Raw genomic sequence first — 17,556 nt, forward strand, 5'->3', positions numbered from 1 at the left:
TCTACCTAACGCTCTCTTCATTTTTCCCCATTTTTCCTGGTCATAACCTATCATTGACTATTAGATATATTTATTGACTATCAGAATACTTAAGTGTTGCAGAAGAGTTTGTATGAAATTATCTTTTAATTTTAAAAATGGAAGTGTCCGAACCCCTGTATGACATAGGGGATTCCAGACAGTTGCCCCCTCCTTGGTTTCTGCCTCCTTGTGCCGCAGCCTAGAAACTGCCTCCAGAAGTCAGCCAGCCACCCACACACGGACATGAACCTCGGTTGACTTGACTCTAGCTGCGTGATTTTGCACACTTTTTAACTTTTTGGAGTTTCATTCTTTGCCTTTGCGAAATGGAAATAATAGATATCCTCCACCTGAAGATTAAATGAAATAGCATCAGTCTCGAAGCCTCTGGCACGGTATTTGACAAAATCAGTACTTGTAAAATTCGGGTCAATTTTTCTTCCCTTCTCATGATGGGAGAGAGAAGAAGGCTGAATTTTGAACCAGTGGTCTCAGGTTTTGATATTTTACTTTTTAATTTATTAGATCATTCACTTGACCTTGTTGACTAGGTATTAGCTAATTTTTAATAAACATAGATATTAGTTTTATCCTGTGAGAAAATATATAATAATGTATACCTTGAATGAAAATATGTTATTATTGTAAGTTAGCATATCTGAATAAAAAAATACATATATAGGACCCAGGTTTCCATGAATCTATTATTCAGGGATGTGAAGAACCACACTGTTATTTTATGGTAAAATGAAACCAGAAGGATTTTCTTTGGTCCATCTCTTCAAGGGCACATTTACTGAAAGTATCTCATAATAAATTCCAAGGTGTCCTCAGATTGCAGAGGTTAAGGGTGAATGTATTGGAACGGGACATCAGGACACCTGATTTTACATTTAAAATTAAGCAGCAATTTTGTCTTTTTTATCCCAGTTCTCTCTGTGCCATAATTAGTTATGGCAGTTGATGGTGAGTGTCTGCCCAATGCCAGACTACCTTTCCTCTCTGCATAGTAGGTGTTAAGTCACCTTTGGGAAAACTGGCGCTTAGGTCCCACTACATTTCAGACAGTAACTAATATTTTGTATCTTCTCCCGGTAGATAATGTTGAAAGTGAATCAGGCAGAGAAATTACCCCATACCACTCTTAAGAATTCACATCAAACTCCTGCTTTCAAATGAAATGACATTCCTATTCAAATGTATAGTTTCACATGTATAAAAATTAGGTGATCACCAGAGGAAAATAAAGTAATTTCCAAAACCTAATTTAATTCATTCTATAAAACCATGAATGAAAGAAAATGCAGGATGTCAAGGAAAAGAAAAAATATATATACCCACCAATAACAGGTTTCATTTCCTGCTAGGGAAAAAAGTAGTGCTCAGTAAGATTTAAAAAGAGAATGAGGCCAGTTCAGTTTGATCCTATGGCAATACTTTGAAGCTTACTTTTCAACATAGTCTATTTTACATTTCCAGGTTCTATGAAAGGCAAGGTATGCATAAAGCAACAGCAATGGGGATTTGGGCATTTCATTTTCCCCACTGCAGGGATGATTTGGATCTTACTTTTTCGGAAAGCATCTTTAAAGAATTCTTCAAGCTGTCTGGAGAACGCTGGCTTGCAGAATCAAGTAGGAGGTCTGCATGGGTTGCTATCAGAGGCTGGAGTTGATTGATGTTGCTGAGAACTTCCTTTGCTTTGGCTGTGTTTTCAGGTGAATAGTAAATAAACTGGTACCCAGTACTGCAACACAAAAACAAAGGCAAGTTATACACTGTGCAGAAAGAATGTTCAGCCCTTACTATCATGTGGCAAATGCTAAACATAAGTCCACATATCATGAGTTCTTAATGAACACATAAGAAATAGTTCTAAGAGATTCTTATGATGTCCCAAGGGATTTTTTAAGTAAAATGGCCAAGATATCTTTTAAGACTGGGTAAAATAAATACAGTCCTTACCCAACCACTAGGAATGTTTGTTATGATTACACATGTCAAGTATTGAAAATCAAAACAAATTAATATTAGGACTAACTTGTTGAGGTTACCTAGTACAGAGGGAAAAGGCTGAGCCTCGCATTCAGGGAAATCTGAACGAAGATGCTGGCTCTGGTGCTCACTAGCTGGGTGACCTTGAGCAGCCCTCTATTTCCTCATGAGGAGGGTGGGATAATTACCCAATTATTTGTCATTATAAGAGGTGGGGAGGGTTGGTGATTGTTCATGCAAAGTGCCTAGAAGAGTGCTTGACAGAGAGCAAGTGGCTGGTGACTACTACCTCTATGCTCCCCTGTGACGCTTGGGGCAGGGGAGCACATTTTAATAGCTGAGGAAGGAAATTAATGCCACGTGGGCATATGGAGAATTTTATTGGATAGGAAAAGGGCATTTCCAGCAGAAAAATGCCATTATGGTATTATCTCATCACCTTCTTTTTGTTCCTTATGGTTTTTAATTTGAGTTATGAAAAAAATCGAAAACTGATTGCTAGTTAAAGCATTGCTGACTTTTATAACCATCATCTAGGAATTGGTCAAGCGTGTTAGGGGGGTACGGATTCCGTCGAGGGAAGAAATCTTTGGCCGGCTTCATTAGGAAAGATAAAGGAAGCATTCCAGCAGAGAAAGGAATAAAATAGCACAACACCAGCCACCGAGAGAGAGAAGTCATGTTCAGTACATCCACACGGTTGGTGCAAAGCTCACATACATCTCTTTATATCCCACTCTCAAAGCACTTCTCATAATACCTTGACGTTGACGTTGCAGATGACGTTGAGCATTAGTGAATATTTTCTCATACATTTACCAGTTATTAAAATACCCATCATTCCATTTCTTTTTTTGAAACATTAGAATCCAATAAGAAAAATTCACATTTAGGAAGCATTCTCCCCTTCTCTTGACACTAACAATTTTCAGGGGAAAGTATCACTTTTTTCAGGGAGACAATATTCTTTTGCAAACATATAATGAATATTCCTATGGTGCTATTTATTTCATTTGTTCTTGCACAATGATTAAAAGGCGTGAGTTTGGTTGCTTGCACTCATAAGACAGGACAAGACGTCACCAAGGAGTATAGGTTTATGAAGAAAACACATTGCTAGTCTGTGACACTTAAGAGAATTTGCTCTCAATTTTGTAAGTGACTTAAATCTCAGAAGCAGAAGCTTTGACAGAAAACATACCTTAACTACTTGGCATATATATTTTAATGCAAATTAAGGCACTAGACAAATAGCAACGGCGAAGAGGAGACAGAAAACAATGCCTCTGCCAATAATCTAGGTCTCTTTTTGGCTCTTTGGATCTTAGTCAGGAAGGGGGTAAGGCCTTAAGCAGAAATCAAGAACTGGGGTGTTGTCCCGTTCATTGTACCCGGACTGGATACAAAGTTTAATCCACCCAGCTTTCAGTAAACCAAACAACCCCACGTAGTCTTTGTAAAGACAGCGATTACCTGAAGGTGCTGACGGCCCCCAGGGTGGGGTTAGTGTCTAATGCCCAACAGCCCCGACTGCAGGGCCTGGGACTTAACTGCAGACCTGACCTGGGGAGCAGTGTGTGGTCCCCGCAGGTGGGCCCTTCTCAGGGATCTGCTCTTCCGTCATTACAATTTGCTCTCGCTGTCATCTTCTGGGTCCTGGCAGGACTCCCGCGGCTCAGCTCCAGTCTGGAAAGCCAGCCTTCTCAAGGCCGTGCGTGGTCTTCCGCTTTCCTCCTTCCACACCTCCCCCTGTTTGGCTGGTGTCCTCCCTGGCCTCCCACACTCACTCCCACGCATCCTTCCTGAGTCAGGTCATGACTGCCTTCTTTCTCTCCGCATCCCGCGCTGTCCTGGCAGTCCACTGGTACTTTATTCCTGACATTATCTACTCGCGTTATTATTTTCCGCGTATTCCTTACTCTGCCATCTCCCTTAGTGCCTCCTTTCCATTTGAACCTAACACACACATGTTCAAGATTTATTTCTCACATGTTCTTTTCTTCTTTCCTAGTTCAGCTGTGCTCACTGTGATCACTTGGGAATGAGGACGGGCTCTGAGTGTTTATGTTTAAAAATGCAGTTGCCGTGGCAACGCCATGGTGGACCAGCCGCATAACTCCCGGCCCTGCTCCTGAGTCAGTCTCTGTTGGACAGGACTTAGGTACCAGCCATCGGCTCTCCTGATTAGGTCTTTTAACGATGCGTGCCTTATCTAGTGAGGCTGAAAGATTCATTTTGCACAATAAAAGCCAAAGTTGGTGTCCAAGATGAAATAGTGTGGTATGGAAAAAAAATATCGCCACCACAAAATAATTTTAAGTGTACATAAATTTCATCTACCTATTCAGTGCCTTACTCTTTAAACATGTCATATATTTTAACAGTTATAGCTTCTTAAATGGGAAGTTATGAGTATAATTTAATTATCAAGATAAAAAGAATACAGCTGAACTCTGTTTTATAGTGGTCTGAAATTTAAACTGAATGCAAACACTTGAATTAACTATCAATCAGAAGAAACCAGCAGAAGAACCAAATATTTGCTTGGAGAAAAAATATTTTATAGGATGTAAATAAATAGCAAAGCCGAGGTAATGAAACATTGACATTGGTTTCATAATCATTTTCCACTGTTGAAACAATTGATGTGTATATATGTGAATATATACATTTTACTTTAATTTATATTTATTTACATTCTTTAATATCATTTAATTAGAATGCACACACTCTTACTCATCTGTGCATGCGTGCATGTTGTTACTGGGGTGTCATATCTTGGACATACAAAGAGAAATAAAGCACACAGTGAAATAACATTCATATTCATGCACTCTGATTGCCACCAAAACACAGTGAGAACGAAGACTGTGAGTTCTGGAGCCTGCGACCCACTGCAGGCGCTTTTGGCTGGTCCTCCTAGAGTCCCCCTGTGTTGGCTTGCTCCGGGGCTCAGCCTCTGGAACTCTTTCTTTAATCTTCCTTTCTTCTTCTTTTTTAAACCTTCCTGTCCTTCCTAAATAGAATCATTTAATCTTGTGGTTTAAATCCCTCAGTTGTGCTAATGATCCCCAAAGTCACATGTCTAACCTAGACCTTTGTCCTGAACTCCAATTAAAAAGAAAAGCCCTCCAATGCCCCAGGTGTGACGGAAGGCCCTGTGTTGGCGGAGAGGCCAGTGGAGGCGCATGTCCAACATGATCTAGCACTTGCACAGCAGCTGGCAGGTGGATCCGGCCGACCTTTCTGAAGAAGATGCAGGGGTCATCCTTCGGTTTGGACGCGGTTTGGGACTGTAAATGCATGGGAATGGACGAGGTTCCGTACAGCGTACTGGAGAAGCTTAAACACAGAGCAGCTATTTCTCACGTACAAATTGCATTAGTCCCTGGGCTCACAGGGTTTAGCAGTGGGCTTCAGGAACTTGTGGAAGAAAAAAACAACACCACCACCCCAATCCCTCTGCTTTTCCCCATGCAGCCTTCCCAATTTTATTTTGTTTTATTTTTTCTTTTTGCTAGAAGATTGGCTTAAAGAAAAGCACTAGAGGAATAAAGTATTTGTTTTGTTTACCTCCTATGGATTCCACTCATATAATTAAATGAGTTACGCGTTCTAAGCTTAAACTGATGTTTATCTTTGAAACTACTCATTTAAAAAATATTGATTTCATGTTGACTTTAGAATCAGCATTTTTGAACAAGGCTTGATTCTGCCATTTTTAAGCTCTGTGACAGGTGATGCCGATTAAGAGGGAAAAACCTAAAATTCATTTCAGTTCACTTTGCCCTCCAGGGAAATTTGCCTGTTGGCTCTGACCACAGGGGCCCCTCCTATCCCACATTTTCGCTTGCAAACTCTCATCTGCAATTTCTTGACCAATAAGACCTCTTTTCTATGTATACATCCTTCCTTAGCCCTGTCCTTGCCCCCAAAAAGTTTCCCAGGCACAATTATATGACCCTTAAATAAATAAAGACTAATGTGTTTTCACTTCCTTCCATTGCTAGTTCCCATTTTATCCCCAAATTCATTTGCCCTGATTTCCTTTTGCCAACTTCCGAGGGGATGGTCAGTTCTATTTCTCCTAATCTGGGCACTATTATTTTCACACTCACTCCTCTAGGAAAATGTGATGGAAGAACACCCAAGCCAGGTCTTCTAATAGCTCGCATGTAAAATACTTCCCAACTCTATCCTGGACCATATCCATTCATGTGCCTAATCAAAGTATAGAGCAAGATAGAGGGAACAATAGAAACCATTTCCAGATACATGGCAACAACAAATGCTCCCTTTCTGGAGTGATGGAAATGTCATACAATTGGATCGTGATGAGAACTGCATAGCTCTATCAATTTACTGAAAACCATTGAATTGTACACTTCAGGTAGGTCAGGTGTATGGCATGCAGATTACCACACTGTAAAACAGAGAACAGGACGGTGATTGCCAGAGGGTGGGGGGGAGAAAAATGGGGAGATGTTGGTTAAGGGGTACAAAGTGTAAGTTATGTAAGATGTGTCAGTTCTGGGGAACTAATGTATGGCGTGGTGGCTACAGTTAACAATCCTATACTGTGTGCTTGAAATTGGCTAAGAGGGTAGATCTTAAGTGTACTCACCACAAAAACAAAGAAAGGTTAATTAACTTGATTATTTCAAAATGTGTACATGTATCAAAATACCAAGTTATAGAACTTGAATATATAAAATTTTTACTTGTCAATTATACCTCAATAAGGCTGGTGAAAAATAAAAGTGAATGTTCTCAGCCTATGACATCATAGTGCTGGTGATGATGATTCTGGGATAGGAATACAGAAAAACAGAAGGTATACTGAGGAGCCATTTTATTTTTTCCGCTGTTAAATCTAATAATGTTTTTTGAAGGGTCTCTAATAAAGCCAGTCATTTATACTGTAGAATTAAGACTAATAATTCAAATCAATCTTTCTCTCTCCATCTCTCTCCTTTCCCACATTTTAATAGCAAATACTTACTGGGTCTGTACCACAGACCTAGCATTATGCTAAATTATTTTCAGGGATTATTCTCTGAAGAACAAATTTTATTCTGTGATACAGATATGGAAATTGAAGTCTGCTGGATTGAGTAACCTGGCCTGGATGGCACAGACGGCAAAGCCAGGGTTCAGAACCAGGTCTTTATTATTACACGCCGAACCCTTCGTTACGTTTTACAGCATCGCAGCACAGCAGTGACCCGTTTCCAATTTGGGAAAGTTGCAATATGATCACTAACACAGGAAATACCTTTTCTTCAGTAACGTAACAGTAGAAACAGCCAATAAATATTAAAATAATATGTCATTTTAAAAGCACTCATTCAAACAAAGCTCATTAGAAAAGATGTACGATTCTATAGTACAACACAGCTTTAACTAAAGCAAGAATTTGAAGATCATCTCACAAGTAAATTGCTTTCAACAAACAGCTCTTGGTGGCCGAGCAGCCCATGCACCGAGGGAGTGAAAGGCCAGCTGCGGCCAGCAAGGTGAGCAGCGGGAAGCGTGAGGACGCCGTTCCCCTACAGGCCCAGACAGGGATGCTGGCAGAGGAGGAGAAAAAGGGAGAGATCTGTTCTGCCTCATCACTGTCCCCCAGGACCTTGCCAAAATAAAATTTGCTCTGTACTCTTGTGTGCATATATATCCTTCAGGATGGCTATAGATGCGGGACTTGCGCACTAACCGCTCAGCACTACAGCTCCTACATTCCCAGCTCACAGGTTGAAAAGCAGCGGTGGGAAAATGGGGACCACTGTGTTGGAACAACAATAAAAAAGTGCAAATAAATAAATAAAATCAGTATAAAAGGATGTCACATGGCATCCACCTTTTCTAGGCGTTTGCAGTTGGAGATTTTTTTAATGTTACCTGGTTTCCCATATTGGCTGGGAGTGGCAAAAGGATCTCATGGAGTCATTTCTCTTAGTCTACAACTAGATGAAAAGGAGACAAAAAGCAAAAGTATCCTAAAAGAAGTAGAACTCCATGCGTATCTGCCTGTCCCACTCAAAAATAAACACAGTATCCTTTCTTCTTTTTTTAACATATTATTCTTTCCTTTTTCACCTCTTGACATTTAATTTTTCCTTTACACTTAAATGCTAGAACAGAAAATGATTCTACATTATAGTAAATAGTTCCAATGATATGGCACACAGAATCCTTTGCACATGTACACATGCATGTGCGTGTGTGTGCAAATAGAAATAAAATTAGAGTAATGGCAAGGAAGTCTTCTGGAGAAGAACAACTGATTTACTCCCGTTTTTATCCTATAATCTCTCACAATGAAAAATAGGGGAGCCTGTCTAGAAGTCTCTTAATACAGTATCTAAAAGTCTCCCTTCTTCTAGGTTCACTTTGTATCCTTTGATTCTCTAGGATGATTTTCTAGGAAGGTTTCATTTTGCATAAATATCATTCATGGTAAATGGATTTCTTTTATACCAGAGAAGCTGAATGGAGATCTGGAAGAGAATGAGCAAAGAAATAGTCCCCAAAGTAGGAACAGATTACATAGCATGACATCTAAGTAAAACAGTGTCTAATTTCCATATTAGGAAACATATTATCCTTTCAGAAGCATTCACCAATATGTTTAGATTGATTTCCTCGATGTACATTTAATTTCACATATTCTTTAAGGCACATTTTTTATGTACATCCCTACATACCTCATAACCCACATGCTAATCAAAATGACTACATAGCGTTCTACTTTAGCGATGTAGAACATTTTGCTTATTTATTCACTCAAGTTGTTTCTAATAGTTTACTATTATGAGTAGAACGAATAAACATCTTTGAAATTTTTAATGTTTTTCTTTTATTCTTTTATTGTTGGTATATCCCTAAAAAAGTAATTTCCCTGAGATGTATTTGGAGGGCTATAAATAAGGCTAAAGTCCTAGAAATATTTTTACTGACTACTAAACACAGCAATTTTTAGGCAGACTAAACTAGTAACAGACCTGGATGCAAATCATTGCATCGATTCATGTTTTTCTTAATAGTACACACAAAGTAATTTACTTTTAAATTATATTCTTTTAAAAGCCCCAGAGAAATTGAATGGGGCAACTTTTGAAAGTTTCAATCTGGTCGGTGGCAAAATCAATTCTGGAAAGGTCATCTGTAACTAATATTATTCTGTAGAACAAACACGGCCCATTTATGAAGAGCACGGGGTCTGGGTCGAATACGTACACATTGTGGCGGGCGAGTTAGTACGGAAGAGCTTGAGAGGGGAGAGAGGTATAATTTCCCATCTCTGGGTCTGTCATTATCGGTATGGGCGATTCCATTTCTGGACCTCAGTATTCTCATCGATAAAATCAATAGGGGAATTTGTGATCTCTGAGATTCCACATTATGTCTAACATTTAGAACATTCTTTATTGAGGAAAAATTCCACAGACTCATCAAAATGATTTTCTTGTTTCCCAAAACTTCTTATCATATTGAACACAGACAACTGGCTGTATTGACTAAGCGATGAAAACAAATGATTTATGACCTGTACTCCTTTTCCCAGTGGCCTTGGCATTTAGCCAGTTATAGAAAACAGAAACCTGAGACTCCTTCAGCCCTGCCTGGTCTCCCTCGACTTCTCGTCCAGCTGGATTTAATTCCTATAAAGTTTCCTAAAAATCTTTAACTGAGTATCACCATCCCTGCTATGACAGCCTAATTGTTTACCCTTCTTAGGTTCTCCACACACTGTCACTCAAAATGCAAATCTGCCCTGACTGGTGTGGCTCAGTGGGTTGGCTGTCCTCCTGTAAGCCAAAAGGCCGCTGGTTCAATTCCGGGTCAGGGCACATGCCTGGGCTGTGGGCCAGGTCCCTGGTTAGGGGCATGCAAGAGGCAGCCCATCAATGTTTCTCTCTCACTCTTTCTCCCTCCCTTTCCTTCTCTTTAAAAATAAGCAACTAAAATCTTTTTTAAAAAATGAAAATCTGATTATGTTAATCCTCAGACAAAAACCTGTCAATGAGTCCCCATAGCCTAAAGGATGAGCTACCAGGCCTTGGTACAGCAAACAAGTGTCCTTCGGGTCTGGCTCCTCTCTCCTTCCCAGCCTCAGATCCTCTCTCTCTTTCTCTTCCTCTTTCTCCTCATTCCTCTCCCAGATGCTGTCTTCCTGGGGTGTCTGAGCCCAGGTACAGTGAATGGCACCGCCACACCCAGGCACACTGCACAGAACCTGGCTGGGGAGTCTTGGTACCTCTGGAATTTTACCTCCCACTCAAGACACACGCACGATCCAAACAATTGCCAAGCCTTCCCAAATATCTCATAGCCAATCTCTTTCGACCCATCTATGCTGACACCACTGCAGGCCATACCATCTTTCTTCTCCACAGGCTCATTGCTGCCACTACTTGCTAACACAAGCCTCACGACAGGGAACAGGACGTGCAATTGTTCAGGCATGTTCCCATCTAACAAAGATTTTGCAATAGCGCCATTTTTTCTCATGTTACACAAGACAATTGTATGATTTTTCCATGACATAGATCCCCATAGGTATATATTTTTTAAAGTTAGTACCTTTACTATAATGTTGCAAAGAATGAGATGCTCCACAGTTAGCATCTATACTTAAAAAAATACAGTATTTTTAAATTTTCTGAACATTTATTTATAGATAACTTTTCCCTTGCTGTTTGCTGCCTTTGGAACGATGGATATTAAGTATCTAAGCTAAGAGCTGTAAACACAGTCTGGCAGTCACTCAGTGTTTAAATTGAGCGCAGCATTCTTCCTTGGATTAAAGCCATACTACTTGAGGTGACATGACCGTGTCATGGTTTAAAATACTTCCTAGTTTAAGGGGAAGGATAAATGCAACTCCTGATTTACAGAAAACAAGTCCTCAAACCATTGTACCTATTCATATTTAGATTGGCTATTTTTATAAAAATCACCACCTTTCTCCTGTCAGAACACAGAGAAGTATATTTTCCCTTCCTCCTGAGGTTCAAGTGAGCACTAATATGCTAGTACTTGACAAATGGCTGTTTTTAAATCCTACAAGACACTTCCCACAGATGCCTCTATGTTTCCATGTCGTCATTCCACAGTCATTCCCTGGGCTTGCTGCAAGGTGCGGTCGCATCGATCTCTTCAGGCAGAGAGGAGCTAGTCCTAGGACAGGCAATCTTTTCACTTGTTTCATTCACTCCCTTGTATTTGTTCAACAGACACTTATCAGAGTAGTTCCTGGGGATACTGGCGTCCACCAGACAGATGCCCCTCCCCTCACGGCACACACAATCTTGAAGGGAAGGCAGACAGTTAGAAAGCAGACATGGTCTAGCCAAGGTGCCAGAGACGGCTCGAAGGCAGAACCCAAACTGAGGAAGTTCTGTTTGGTTCACGACAGAGGGTGGTGTGAGAGGAAGCTGGAGAAGAAAGTAGGGACGGGGCACCTACACATATATTATGCACCTTAGACTTTATAATCCAGGTGCAAGGCATGGATTAAGAAATGGTTAAAATCATGAAGTCACTAGATTGTGTTTGCCTTTTAGAGATATCACTCCAATCAAGGTAAGAAACATGGACTGGATGACAGCCAGCCTGATGAAGAGATTTGCGAGTAGACATTGAAAAGACGGGTGCTTCTATGAGTTAGGTTTATCCTAAGCCATCAGTCATTATTGAAATGAATGGCTTCCTGAGAAATGAGAAGGTAGAACTAATAGCACTGAGTTTTTTTAGCGGGGGGTGGGGGTGGGGTGGGGGAGTGGAAGCAAGGGAAGAAAAGTAATCAAGAATTGCTAGTGTCTAAGCTGAACATCTAGGTGCATGCTGGTGACTTTTATTGATAAAAGGAATCCTCAAGCAAAGCCTGAGGGTAAACGGTGAGTGATGGCTCCGTCTGTTGACTTGGAGGAGCTCGAGTGACACCCTTAGTGACAGACTGTCTGCTAGATGGCTGGAAATAGAGGTCTGACCTCATCAGGCACACCTGGGCTTAACGCAGGGACGCCATCTAAAGGACCGCTCAGAAGGCATGGCCAGGGTGCATCTGAGGCATGTAGATACAAAGGCTTTTGGGGGAGAATAATATGGCAGCACCTCTAAAATGCAACGACCTCAACTAAGCAATTCTACTTTTAAGAATGTATATGAAAGAAACCCTTGCACATTTTGAAAGAAACTTAGAGAATAAGAGTGTACCATTCAAACACAATGGTTATAACAAAAATTAGAAATGGTGTAAATGGTCTCAATACTGTTTGCATTGGTTAGACAATTATTCTACATTCAATCAGTGCAAACCTATTTAGCTTTTAGAAAAAAATGAGATCTACATGTATTGAATGAGACATTAAGACATTTTTAGTGAAAATATACTTGTTTATGTCTTTTGCATAGATAATAGCTAAAATTATTAAGCCCTCATTAGGTAGCATTATACATTTTTTGCTGAATGTGAAGTCATCAAATATTCAGAACAACCCTGTAAGTGAAGAAATATTATTTTCATGCTACTAATGAGGAAACAAAAGCACAGAGAGTGGAGATAATTTGACTCAGGTCACAAAGCCTGTAAGTGCTCAAGCCAGGATTTAGTTCATAGAGAAAGTAGAGTCTACTAATTATCTGTGATGAAAGTTTCTGCCGTGCCCCAGATTGGGGGCCAGGAAAATTAAACTGAGTTATAGGTAAGTCAAGAACATTACATTCCCACGGCCTGAATTTGTGAACTTGACTCCTAAACGCTGAAAACTCAAATAGGTGGATGCCTAGAAGAAAATGCATAGAGAAATACATTAAGCTGCTCCAATTGCTTTATTCTGGGGAAAAAGCATGAAGAGGTAGGCTTTTCACATCACACGCTTCTTTATTCTTTGAATTTGTGTGCTACAAGCACATTTTACTTGTATAGTTACAATGAGAGGGAAGGAGCCAGCTGCATTACAAATTCATTTAGGATCATATGCAACTCAGCAAATTCCTTCCGTTCCGCTGGAGTACATTCAGCTCAATGCTTTGAGAGCCTCATCATTTAGCCGGCACAGTATGCCCAGGTCTGCAAATGACTATTTCATTAAAAAATTCTATTCTCTCCATACTCCAGGTTATAGATGTATGAGATAAAACCCACTAATTCTTGCAGATCTGATGTTGTGTACAGGGAGCTGCCTGCAGGGAAGTAGGTACACATGGAGAATACCAGCCTGGTACACAGTACTGGCAGACCTAGCTGCCGTTTTGCTCAAATATGAACTGACTTGAGAGCTAAGAGTGGCTGAGGAGGGACTGACTCAAAGAAAGAAAAGAATATACATACCCCCAAGGAATCAAGTTGTAATCTACACAAAGATTTAAATTTCTATCTCCTTGAAAATGACATATTGTCAGTTACTGGATACAGTTCAAAAGAAAAACGAAAGGAATGCTGGGATTTTATTCATAGTTATTCTTATTTCCATTGGGCCTGTGTCATACTTTTTTTGTTGTATCAAGTACTTTTTTAAAGAAAAGAAAATGTATTTGAAAATGAATAGGACGTGAATTTTAGCTATAACCTATAAGACTGATATTTTTGTACACGAGTTTTGGTGTATTGGGAATGACTTCTAAAGAACCGCAAACACATATTTTTAAATGGAAGGCATTCAATTTATACAGGGTGGGACAAAAGTAGGTTCACAGTTGTGAGTACACAAAACAGAGTTTATTCTTATATTATTATGTATTAATGATTGTATTATTTTCCACACAAACAACTGTAAACCTATTTTTGCCATTGCTGTATACTTCGAAGGATAAGTCTTTTAAGCCATTTGGAATTTTTGAATTTATAACAGAATAAAAATAAAAACAGAGATTATAAGTGGAAAAACAAACTAGAAAAAGAGTGCACCCACATGTTGCCAGTAAATGCATTGTTGAGAAAGAAGAATATGGGCAGTTTTAATCTCTTTCTTTTGGCTTTTTTACATTTTCTAATAAACATATTTGCAAAATTGGAAAATTATCAATAGAAAGTTTTTATTAAAAATACATTATTGAAAACTAGAAATATTTCTACTTCAAAGATATATGACATGATGTCAGACTAAAGGACTCTGCCAAATTTCTGACAAGGGATCAGGCTAGAAGAGTTTTCATGCAAATACTTTGGTAACAACTGCCCCGTGCCTGCGCACAGGTTACCGGAGAGAGTATAGAAGGGAAGCGATGGAAGAATTCTTCTGCAGTTCTGCTTAGAGGCCTCCGCTCCACACTATTAACAAAAAAGGTTCATTTGTTTTATTTCCCCTAAATTAAGCAGTGCTTAGTGATTCTATCAGAAGAATATATTTCAAAGACTTTGCATCCAGTTCTCTCATTTCTGGTTTATTGGATGCTGGCTACTCCTTAGGCTACAGAGAGCTCCCTGGTGCAGTGTTTTCCCTTTTCTCTAAGAAGTCTCCTATTTATAACAGAGAGTGAGGAAATACCTACTTCAGTTCTCCTTACAGTAGTAAGGAGATTGTTTTTCTGAGTTTTTGCCATGTGGTGGAGTAGCCATTGAGCTCGTAAAAGGTAAGTCCGCTTTGTTTAACTCTGAATCACCGTTTCACTTTCCTTCAGAAAATTCCCCCAAATTCGAGTATAGACTCAGGTTGTTGTAGGTTCAAGGAGAGTCTACGGTATTTCTATTAGTAAAATTTTAGTTCATTTTCCCTATGACTTTTCCAAATGATTACTTTCTTTCTTCCATTTGAAATTGTGGGGTAGTAAATGTTGATTCTGGGCATGTGGAACAGATCGGGGGGTAGCTGGAAAATCAAGGGTACACATTCAAGGCAGGCATGTGACCTATGTGGCATTAGGGTCCTTTGCAGGGATTTCCTTCTGGGTTGACTCCAAATGAACAGGCGGATCCCAGGAAATTAATATTCTCAAGAAGGAGTTAACACTGTCTCTCACTGGCTTTGTTTTTCTTTACAAAGGCTCTTGGTTTTCATGAGGTGTCTTTTCATCTTAATGAAAGAACTATGCCTTCAGGTCACGATCCTACTGAGTGAAAATTCTGGCTGAATCCGAAGTTCCTGCTGAAATCAGAAATGATCAAAGCAGGAAAACAAGTGGTAAGTCACCGCCTCCAGGATGCAAAGATGTTGGAGGTGACGGGTGAATCACGGGTTACAAACATCCTGGTCTGTAAAAAATGTACGTGTGATTACGGCTGTGTTCTCTTAGAAAAATCTCATGTTTACAGCATGCAAACCTCTCTAATATGCTCAATTTTATTTGTTTGGATATTACTCGGTCCAAATGTTTACAGATCAAAATTCTTGTAGCTTCCCTCCCATTTTTCATTCCATTTTGCAATTGTTGAATGAGTTTAGGATTCATTAAACAAAAATTTATATTGAGCGGGTTGTAATATTTTTCTACATTTCAACAAATATTCCCTTACGCAGATTTTCTTTGCTTCTGATACACGCCAATTGAAGTTTGATACATTTCTCAAGTTCTCATCTGCATCACTATTCTTCTCTCTATTTCCCAACCCTTCATCTGTCCTCTCCCAGAACTATTCACTTACATCTATTGCAACCCTAGCTACACATTAGACACGGCTGGGAAGCTTTCACAACACACGGATGCCTGGGCTCCATTCCCAGGACCTGCACCTATCTGTCTCGGCTGATAGCGTGGCATACATGAGATGTTTTTAAAGCCCCAAAGGCGATGCCATTGTGTGGCCAAGGCTGACAAATCCTTGCTGTCTCTATCGATCTGTTGTATCATGATTATATGTGAAGCCTTATTTCTCACTGGAATGTTCGGCACTTTAAATCAGAGACTATGCCTGATTCACAGGTGAATTCCAAGGCTTGTTGAACTTGATCTATGACATGCACGTATGCTAAATACCCTGGGGAGCACCCAGAAGACCCACAGTTCAAGAGAGCATCACCTCTTACTCAAAACATCACAAAATGTTATGAAATTATTGAGTAAGAACAAATCTAACACACCATAACTGTGACCTAGTAAGACTATAAGGGAAGTAAAAATAAAATATTAGGACAGAGAGTCAAATCAACTTGAAAAATCAGGAAGTCATAATGGAGGGGGTAAAACATTAGGATCAATCATGTATAGAATTTTGAATGGGACTGTGTATATAATTTTGACAGAAAGAAATGTAAATAGAGTGGAGATGAGAACAGAACAATTTCTAGTAAAAGAGCACAGAGTGAGGAAGAGGGAAGAGGTGGGAAAGTGTGAGGTCCATTATGGAAACAGTTTTAGAGCATTTAAGAAGCAGCTACAGGGAGAAAGGTGAGGGAGGTAGGAAGCTGATGGGGTGAGTTCATAGAGGCTTCGAAGGGCCAGTGGATGCGACTGGCCTCCATGAAGGTTTCTGACAAGGGGAGTAATGTACTCAGATATCTGCACTTTAAAAAAGTCAATCTGCCTAATGAATTATCTTGTAGCTTTTAAAGTATGTTTTTATGAAATATGGATTACATTATGGGAATACCACAAGCAGGTAAGTCCTTTTTCATGCTAACATCCTTTTCATTATATGGTCAATGTGTTCATCAAACAATAGGTCACTGAGGAGGAATTGGTACATAAATCATTGTACTCCGGTGACAATATTTTGTTGGCTTAGAGGAGAAAAATAAGTGAAGACGAAGAAGTACAGTGGCTATGGTAGTCCCCCTAAAAAACTGGACTAAAAGACCTTTTAAGGGGGTATCAAAAGAAAAAAAGAGACATAGAAAATTTTCTTCACTTAATGTAATTTTCTGCACTGCCACATACTCATTTTGTATAGTCACATTTACTTCCTCTCCATTATTGCTCTTGACCAACAAATGCAATATCAGTGGCTGAGAAAACCTGCAGAAAAATAACTTGCGCCGTCTGGTATCACTTTAGGCCTAACGCCTTTCCCAGGCCAGCTCTCACCGGGGTGGCAGGCTGGTCCCACGCTCATCTGCGTGCTGCCTTGCAAGCTGTGTTCGTCCCACACCACTGCCCCGGGGACAGCACTTTTAAGATTTACACCAGGTTATTTGTTCTACTCTTTAAAAAATTCCATTGTATTTATCAATAAAGCAATAGGATATATAACACATAAATAACCTAAGGCAAGTCAATGCTCACAAGTATTGGACACATTTCTCTCTCTTATTTTAAATTTAATGCAACAGCTGTGTGTGTGTTTATATGTATGTGAGCATTCCAGTGAGAAGTGAAGAATACTGAAGAATTCAGATATTCATGAAGATATTTAAGACAAAATATATTTTTCAGAGTCTAACCACACAACCGAGCATTTGTCTGTGCCAATTGCATACAGTGATGTTTAACGAAATAATATGGCAGGTTCCATGTCTCACACACCGATGCTCTATATACTCAAGTAGACCTATGGATAGTTTTTAGTCCTCTAATTGTGTTATGCACTTTAAAATTGGATTGAGAAAAACAAATAAATTATCCTCAAGATAGACATGTCCAGTTCCAGACAAGATGGAGTAA

At 39.6% G+C, this 17,556-nt stretch overlaps 1 protein-coding gene across 4 annotated transcripts in view; it reads right to left on the reverse strand.

Moving 5' to 3' along the window:
• The window catches only part of INPP4B (inositol polyphosphate-4-phosphatase type II B), a 271,452-nt gene that overhangs the window by 96,304 nt on the left and 157,592 nt on the right, over positions 1 to 17,556 (reverse strand). For all 4 annotated transcript variants that reach the window (XM_053910927.2, XM_053910928.1, XM_053910926.1 and 1 more), the window contains one exon: positions 1,591 to 1,768. In XM_053910927.2, coding sequence (XP_053766902.1) covers positions 1,591 to 1,768 — 178 coding nt within the window. The remainder of the gene's footprint in view (positions 1 to 1,590; positions 1,769 to 17,556) is intronic.

The sequence above is a fragment of the Desmodus rotundus genome, chromosome 9 (assembly GCF_022682495.2).
Source record: "Desmodus rotundus isolate HL8 chromosome 9, HLdesRot8A.1, whole genome shotgun sequence".
Lineage (NCBI taxonomy): Eukaryota > Metazoa > Chordata > Mammalia > Chiroptera > Phyllostomidae > Desmodus > Desmodus rotundus.